Source organism: Arachis duranensis, chromosome 9 (assembly GCF_000817695.3).
Source record: "Arachis duranensis cultivar V14167 chromosome 9, aradu.V14167.gnm2.J7QH, whole genome shotgun sequence".
NCBI lineage: Eukaryota > Viridiplantae > Streptophyta > Magnoliopsida > Fabales > Fabaceae > Arachis > Arachis duranensis.
Genome location: NC_029780.3, coordinates 104,950,327 through 104,959,795, shown reverse-complemented (window position 1 = coordinate 104,959,795; position 9,469 = coordinate 104,950,327). Strand labels below are relative to the sequence as shown.

Genomic DNA, 9,469 nt, shown 5'->3' with positions numbered 1-9,469 from the left:
CGAAACAATACCGTTTTAGTTTTAACGCTAAATATTTGATAAAATAATATCGTTTAATCTTAATAATTTTATCATTTTTGTGAAAATAAGATATTTTGTGGTTAATTATAATTAAATAATGTCATTTCATTTAACATTTAGCTTTAGAACTAAAACAGCTATTTTGTCTAATTCAATATTAAAAGGTATGTGCCAAGTAACTCAATGGAAAGAGAGTGGAAATCAATGTGGTGCAATTTTTTTAATTTTGCGAATTTTTATAATACAATTAGAATATTAAAAATCTTTTCGACACAAGCAATCAATCTTAGAGATCACCTTAGGTTTAACTCTATGAAAATAACTGAATTATTTTACTATACCTAATATTATATCAATTTTCCTAATTTGTTCCGAACTATATATAATCTAGTCACCGAAAAAAACTATATATAACCTTTGATTTAAAAACCAATTTAAGTCTTCTAGTCTATTTTTAGTTCATTCGAAATCACGCCCTCCCTTTCTTTCACATGAATACGGAAAGGTGAAGACATGCAATAATAATAAAAACATACCTAGAAATTTTCACCAACCTAGGACACTTGTATCTTGTATTATAAAATTGTTGGTTTTATAGCCTATTTCTATTTCCTTTGTGGGAAGGCTATAATATATCACTTGTTATGATCTAAGAAACAAAAAGAATGAGAATCAATGGCTATTATTGTAGGGTGTTCATGCTCTTCACCTATACTACGTTTCTAGTTCTAGAATTTGTTACAAGGTGTAGTGCCATTGAAGTTTACCATGAATGGCATGTTTCTCTTGATACAAATGTTTCACCTTTGAATGTGAATCAAAGTGTATGATCAACAACTTCTCAAAAGTCTTTTGTAGCTTGTGATGAATAATTCTGCATCTTAACTATGTTCCTAATGTTTATTTATTATTCTGTTCAACAGGTTATTGCTATCAATGAAATGTTCCCTGGTCCCCTTATTAATGTCACAACCAATGATGTTGTCCATGTCAATGTCTTCAACAATTTGGATGAACCACTACTCTTCACTTGGTACAAATATCTTCACTTGGTACAAATATTCTGAATTGAGTAAGGGTATTCTTGTCAATTGACAATAGAAGATGTATAATGATAATGTGATATCGTTGTTCTGATAATGGTGTAGGCATGGTATACAACAAAGGCTTAACTCTTGGCAAGATGGAGTTTCTGGAACAAATTGCCCCATTCTACCTCATCATAATTGGACTTATGTCTTTCAAACCAAAGATCAAATAGGTACCTTCTTCTACTACCCTTCTATTCAATTCCAAAAGGCCGCCGGGGGTTTCGGAGCGATTCGAGTCAACAATCGCGATGTCATTGCTGTGCCTTTCCCCAAACCGGAAGCCGAATTTGATCTTCTTATAGGGGATTGGTCTACTGAAGACTACAAGGTCATAACCATGAACTATTAGCCATGAATTTATGTTTCTTGCGAAACACTCAACAATTCAGTGTTACATTATAATTTAATTTTGATGCACTATCAATGTAAAATAATTTACATGTGCATCTAATTACGTAATGCCACATTAGTAAAAATAACTACCTTTCACGTTAACCGCATGAATGGTCATCCAAAAGAATAGATGTAATTGCACGACTGTAAGACACTTTATACTGTCAGTACATCAAAATTAAACTTGTTACAGATCTTTTGAAATGGAAGGAGTAAATGGCATTTGTTTTATGGTTTGGACAGATAAGTAAGTCGATGATGCGAAATAAGGATGTAAATAGTTATGCAGTTCCTAAATTCATTCTGATGAATGGAAAAGGTCCTTATGGAAACAACTTGTCAAAGTCCTTTGAGTCCTTCACTGTCACACGAGGTTTGTAAGTTGTAATTGTACATCTCCCGGTTCGATTTGATTCAAGCCGGAGCATTTCACATAATTTTTTATCTCCTTGGCTACATTGCAGGTAAGAGCTACAGGTTTAGAATATCAAATGTGGGGAATGCATTGAGCTTGAATCTCAGAATTCAGAATCATGAAATGCTACTAGTTGAGACAGAAGGCTCTTATACCAACCAAATCCTATTGGATTCTCTTGATGTGCATATTGGCCAGTCCTACTCTGTTATTGTGAAGACGAATCAAAGCGAAGCTGATTATTATATCGTCGCCAGTCCAAAATTAACCAACACAAATGATTCTAGCGACCTTCTAGGTATAGGAGTGCTTCACTACTCAAATTCTACCAGAGGTGTTACTGGACCTCTGCCAACTGGACCAGACCCTTTTGATGTTGAATTTTCACGAAATCAAGCCAGATCCATTAGGTAATTATATTAAAAAAAGGTCACTTTCAATCTTGCTCTAAATTCGAAGACTTGTTCCATTTTTTGTGTGCGTACTAATTCACAATTCATTTGCGAATTTGTTTACATACCAGAACGTATTGCTTTTTGTGTAACTAACTAGGTGAAGACTCACATACAAATGTGTTTGTGTGAAATTGATAGTCGAGAACCATTAAATGATTTGATAGATTTGATTAAACTGTTATCTGATGGTTTTTGACTATCAACTCCACATAAAAGACAACTGCATATAAGTTTCGACCAACTAACCATTCAATGATAACTGAGCAGGTGGAATTTGACCGCGGGAGCAGCAAGGCCTAATCCACAAGGAAGCTTCAATGTTAGCAATGTAACTCTGTCACACACCTTCATTCTTCTAGGTTCCCTGGAAGAAATAAGCGGCCTACCGCTCTATGCCGTCAATAATGTCTCTTATTACACCATTGGCACGCCGTTGAAACTCGCCGACCACTTTGTAAACGGCAGCGGCGTATATCAACTCGACGCGTTTCCTCATGACTCTGTCAATGCTAATGCTTCATATGGAATTTCAGTTGTTTCTGGTAAACACAAAGGATGGGCAGAATTTGTCTTCAAAAATAAGATGAATGTCATGGATACTTGGCATTTGGATGGTTTTGGTTTCTTTCTTGTGGGGTAAGTTAAGTGCCTTATGCACTACATCTGTCTCTCGTAATTTAGAATTTAGGAATTAGGATTCAAAACACTTTTTTAATGATTACCAATAGGTTTGGAGATGGAGACTGGACCCCGGCCTCACGTGATACTTACAACCTTGTTGATCCGGTAGTTAGGTCCACCGTCCAAGTTTACCCCGGAGGATGGACGGCGGTTTACGCCTTCCTCGACAATCCCGGAATGTGGAACTTGAGGTCACAAGTTTTGAAACGATGGTACTTAGGCCAAGAACTATACATTAGAGTTTTTGATGCTGATCCTGACCCTGCTAAGGAGAGACCACCACCAGAAAACCTTCTTTTATGTGGTTAGTTTTGTTTACAGTTACATTCAATTTTTTCTTCGTTAAGATTGGAAATACAAGACAAATGATTGTGATTTTCTTTTCTATTATTTGAAAACCGCAGGGATATTTGAAAATTATAGTGCTCCAGCACCAGCACCAGCAAGTTTTCCAACCGTTTTATAGAAGGGAAATTTGATTTTGAGAACCAATTCCAACATGGTTACTAAATAGCAAAAAATTCTGTGTTTAGAGGGTTATATTTTGAACTGAGTTTAGCACTGAAATGCAGTGGCGGAACCAGAAATTTTATAAGAGGGGGGCCAATTAAATATAAAATATAACAAAATATTAACAAAATATGATTTGTAGCATATATATCAAAAAAGTAATTATATTATATAAAAGTCAATGTTCAACTACATACTAAAACTTTATGGTCCAAACTTTATGTATGCTCTACGAATTTCATCTTGTTGATTGATAGGATAATTCCAAATTTGCGGACGCTTTCCGGGATCACGCATCAATGTATCAATATTAACTTGATCTATTTCAGTCCTTGCTATTTTGGAAGCAGGGGTTGAATATCTTGCTCAACAAGTTGTGTCACAGGTTGTTCAATAATATTTTGAATATTACTCAAAGAATCTGAAGCTGAATTTTGTTCATCATATATTCTCTCTTTTCTCTTGAAAAATGAGTGAATTGTTTTCATCTTTGACATTTTTAACTTAACTTGAACTATCTAACAAAAAAAAAACAAAAATAATTGCATATATATTATTTTCTTAAAAAAAATATTAAACCTATTGAGTAATAACAAATAATTTTAGAAACACAAATATATAATAACCAAAAATAAAGTTATTGATTTACCTGATTATTTTTTGTTCCAAGTCTCACAAAAAAATAATTCTATTGAGTTTTGTCCTCACTTCAATCTTTGAACACTGTCCATTATAAAAAAAAATAAATTAATTATTTTAAATAAATAATGTAAATAATACTTGACATTGTCATTAACTTAAAAAAAATTGAAATATACCTCTTTGAATCTTTGTTGTGCATTCAATGGTTAATATTTTGTTGTTCACTTCTCTTCAATGGTTTTTCTTCATATGTCTTGTTTTGGTATGGAAAGAAAATTAAAATGAGAAGAGTAGAAGACCAAAAGTTTGGGAATCACTAAAAGAGAGAGAAAAGTGACGCTATGCCTATGATAGTTTGAAATAAATATTTGAAAAATGTACTAGGGTTACTTTAATTAATAGTATGGGCTTGGGCTAGTATAATAGAACCATTTTTATTAATTATTAGAATGAGCTATTTGTTAACAAGAACAACAATAATTCAAATATCCAATACATAGTGCAGTTTTTAGTTATTTTAATTTATAAAATTTTGTAACTTATATTTTTTTTAATATTATATATAAAAAAATTTAATATTATTAATTATTACTATTTACTATTTTTTTTAAAAAAATTTGGGGGGACCATGGCCACCTTAGGTCCCCCGTGAATCCGCCACTGCTGAAATGTGATTATATATACACACACGTAAGTTTAGGAATACTTCAGAATTGTTTCACTAATATTAAAAAGTTAGATTGATTCCTGATTTTATTCCAATTTGATTTTATTGCGGTTTAAAGCTGTAAGTACTTAGGTTTTTTTATATATTTGTAACAAATCTTTTATGAATTTACTCTAGACAACTAGAATTTTTGTCAAAAAATTATGTGTTTGAAAAATGTATAATTTGATTAATGTGGATCCTCTCCAATGAAAAAAAAATTAAATAGTGTTAATTGTGATCTTTCATTTTTTATTGTTCTCTCTCATATTTATTTTTAATCTCATTTATAAAGTTAATGGTAAGAGATCACACTTTATTTTTTTAAGTGTTAAAAAAAATTAGGGAGAATCCATTTCCCTTTAAAATAAAAAAATGAGGATACTCCTACTGGCTTCTAGCCTTCTACAACATTAATTTAATGCATAGTTAAGTGATTGTAAATAAATAAATGCAGAAAATTGAGAAAGCTAAAGCGAATTGCTTCTTGGCAAAGAGGATTTTGAATTGGTTTGTTTCATTTTGTTAGTGTACATTAGCTAATTGAATATAGGTGAAAAATTGCTTTATATGCTTTATATTTTATTTTTTTATTTTCATATCTATTATCTATTATTAATTTTATAACTAAAATATATTACGTATCATTTTTTATTGTAATTGAAATAAAATATTTCTTCCTAAAATTAAAGATTTCTACCCCTTTTTTTTATCTCTCTCATTTCTTCAACCACTCTATCTCTTTTATATATCATTATTAATGACTAATTACGAATTTAATAATCAAAATGTATAACATGACATTCTTTAATTATATTAAAATTAAAATTAAAATATACCTATATTATGTATCATATATTATTATCTAATTTAATAATCAAATATGTCACATGACACTCTCTTATTAAAATTGAGAGAAAATATTTTCCTCTAAAATTAATGAACTCTATTCCTAAATTCTCTCATCTACGGATCTACCTCTCTCCATTTTTCTATTTCTCTCTACCATTTCCACTCTATATATAATTTATATTTTATATTAGTAATTTGACAAATTAAAATATGTCATCCGATATTTTTTTATTATAATTAAAATAATTTTTTTTCTTTCAAAATTAACAAACTCTCATTCTCATTCTTCATCTTTATATTTCTCTCTCTTTTCTCTCATTCTCTATTTTTTCTACCTTTCTGTTCTACAGAAAATAAAATTAACAAAATAAATAAAAAATATTATTTTATATATATATTTTGTTTTTTATTTAGTTTTAAATTTTACCACTTATGTTTCTAATTTATATTTTTATTTCTCTTCTTTCAAATATTTATTACATATAATTTGGAGATAATACTAATGTTATAATTAAAAGTTAGAATTAAGATTCAATTGTTTTAAAAAAAATATTTTTGATTTAATTTTATAACTATCAATATAATTTTTTTATGCTAATATCTAATTATATTTTTATATACATAGAGAAAAAAATATTTTTAAATAACAAATATAAAAATTAATTAGTTCTATTTGTACAACAGACTTAACACCTAATTAAATATAAAAGTATATACATTAAATTATTTTAAATTTTAGATAACAAATGTTAAAATTAATTATTAATAAAAATTAGACTTTTTCATATAAAAATAATAACTAAAAATTTTATTATTTAATTTTTTGTCTACAGAAATTTTGTCTTCTTAACCAAAATCTTTTGTCAATCTATAACTTTTTTTTGTAAAAATAATTTAATTTTATAAATATTTTATGACATGTATAATCTATACAAGACAAAGTCGATATAATTTCAGTCGATTTTATATTTCCGTACGGGCATATAAGTAGCAAAATAGTGATATTATTGTTTAGTCTATTTAGTTTATATTATTATTATTATTATTATTATTATTATTATTATTATTATTATTGTTGTTGTTAATTTGTTATTATTATTATTGTTGTTGTTGAAATAAACAATTTTTAATTTAAATAAAATTCTAAGTGTCTTTTTTACCGTAATTTTTGTTTTTAAAATATCAAAAAACAATTACAAAAGATAAAAAATAATAAACCCTCATATTAGTTTGATTGAAAAAGAGAAAAAAAAAAGAAACAAGTCAGCAAATCAAAGAATGATGATGGTGTGGAGCAACGAAAATGGTGGCGGAAAACATATTTTAGTGGTCAGCGAAAAGTGTGATATCTAATTTGTTGTTGTTTTTTTTATATTATTTTTAGTCTTACTCATAAAATTAATAGTAAGAGATCATATTTTATTCTCTCAATTATTAAAAAAATTGAGAAAATTTATTTTTGTCGGTGAACAAGTTTTGAAACATCATTATTTTCAAAATGGAAAGTATGGGAAGCCAATGTAATATTTGTATAATGCGTATAATAGAGGTTTAGAAAGTATTAGAGATATAACTATTAGTGTTACCTTTTTTCATCAGTGTAAATCTCTGGGATGAGTAGTATCATAACATGGTATTAAAACTTTAAATCTGAAAGGTCAAGAGTTTGATTCTTAGTGAATCTAAAATCAGCTTAAACTTTTGGATAGCTATTCTAAATATTATAGGTGATGTTCATTTTGTAACTCATATAAGTCATTGGCTCTCTAGCAAGACTCTTTTCAAAAATCTATCCGATTTGATAAATTTAAAGAGATGCAACCAACTATTTTTATAAGAGTTGTTTGAGAGAAATATCATTGTCAAAATAGAAAAAAAAGTTTTATTTTAGAGAATCACCATTATTGGTACTGTGTCACAAAGATTTCACCGATCAATTTTTTTTTTTTGCACAATTAGAATAAATAGGTTATTATCAAAACATATTTATTTTATTCTTGTAGCATGTACAATTATGTATAATAAGTTATATGAAAATTTAGGTGGTGTTTGGTATGAAGAAAGGTTTTCTGTATTTATTTTTGTTGAGCCTAGTTTGATTTTGGGTTAATGATGACAAACATTCATTTGGGTTGAAAGCCCAATATTGTGTAATGTGTGTGCTAAGTGATGCAGGCACACTTGTAGGATTGCTTCAGCCAAAATTAGTGTGGCTTCAGCAACTAAAGGCATTATAGTTTCAACACTTCAGCCCACTACTTGCCATTTGAGAAACAAATCAGTATATGAGCCAGGAGAGAGAGCACCGGACAAAAAGAGAAGAAAGAAAAGGACATCTGTCAACATCAAGGATAGCTGGGGCTATAGCAAAGCAACAAGACACAAGGACAACTCCACCTCTCCAAGGACAAACAGTACACTAGGACAACCACTAACCCAAGGATATCAGCTGAGTAATACTAGGATCGTGGTTGAGTAAAACACCAACGAACAAAGAGCACAAAGCAGCAGAAGTAAGAAAATGGAGCAGAATGCAAAAGAAGAGCATACCAAGAAAGAAAGCAAGAAAAAGGACCACAGAGGTAGTAGACGAGCTCCTCCAGCAGTAGGGGTAGTGGAGCATGATGAAGAAGGACAGCTTGCTAGTTGTGCCAGCTCCAATGGACAGCAAGAAAAAGCAAAAGGATGAAGCTACAATGAAGCCAAGTTGAAGATATATAACAAGCTTCACTCCACCATTTCAAGTCAAGAAAGAGAGAATACACACTTAGAGCACCATCTCTAACACAGAGCTGGAATCTCTTTCTTCTACTCAAGCTTAATTCTGATCTTTGTGTTATGGCTGTCTTGCATTATTTTCTGTTTTGAGAAAAGGGAATTATGTGAGGTTCAAAAGCCAAGAGAGAAAAGGTAAGAGTGATGCAAAATAGCCACTAACTTCTGATGTATTTTGGATTTATGAACTAGGATTAACAGAGTCTGAAACTTTAAGTTTTAAGCCAACTTGATTCAACCCCCCTTCTCAAGTTCAACTAGAACCATCAATTGGTATCCAGAGCAAGGTCTCAAGGAGGCAAGCTTCACAGCTTGGAGCAAAGATCCATGGCCAACAACATGAGTCCCAATATTGTGGTGTTCACTCTCACTGAAGGGCAGTCTAATAATAGACCTCCCTACTTCAATGGCAGCAACTATTCTTACTGGAAAGAAAGAATGAGAATCTTCGTGCAGTCAATCGACTACAGCATCTGGAAGATCATTCTCGACGGTTCAGACGTCCCCACTAAACAGAATGCTGATGGAGACGTTGTGGCAAAGGAAGATAGTGAATGGATAGATGAAGAAAAGAAGAAGTTTGAACTCTATGCCAAAGCAATCAACCTGATGCATTGCGCAATCAGTTTCGAATAGTTTAGAAAGGTGTCAAGGTGCAAAACGGCTAAACAAATATGGGACAAGCTCAGACTCACTCATGAAGGCACTAAGCAAGTGAGGGAAACCAGAATTGACATGCTGATGAAGGAATATGAAATGTTAAGTATGAAGGAGGATGAGAGTATCGATCAAATGTTCGAAATGTTCTCCATAATCATCAACAATCTGGACGCAATGGGAAGGAACTACTCTAAAGAAACTCTAGTGAGAAAGATCCTGAGAAGTCTTACTAAGAAATGGGAAGTAAAAAGCACAGCCATCTCTGAAA

General features: G+C 30.7%; 1 protein-coding gene across 1 annotated transcript; it reads left to right on the top strand.

Annotated features, from left to right (window-relative positions):
- Nucleotides 1–686: 686 nt before the first annotated feature.
- On the top strand, nt 687–3,365 carry LOC107466626 (monocopper oxidase-like protein SKU5). Its single transcript, XM_052254362.1, has 7 exons — nt 687–845; nt 945–1,054; nt 1,170–1,440; nt 1,749–1,878; nt 1,970–2,330; nt 2,643–3,011; nt 3,104–3,365. The coding sequence occupies exons 1-7, from the start codon at nt 687–689 to the stop codon at nt 3,363–3,365; spliced, it is 1,662 nt and encodes a 553-aa protein (XP_052110322.1).
- The last annotated feature ends 6,104 nt before the right edge of the window (nt 3,366–9,469 follow it).

Coding starts and splice junctions, on each gene's coding strand:
- LOC107466626 (XM_052254362.1), top strand. CDS start 687: ATGAGAATCAATGGCTATTATTGTAGGGTGTTCATGCTCTTCACCTAT. Junction 1,055..1,169: donor GAACCACTACTCTTCACTTG/GTACAAATATCT, acceptor ATAATGGTGTAG/GCATGGTATACAACAAAGGC. Junction 1,879..1,969: donor GTCCTTCACTGTCACACGAG/GTTTGTAAGTTG, acceptor GCTACATTGCAG/GTAAGAGCTACAGGTTTAGA.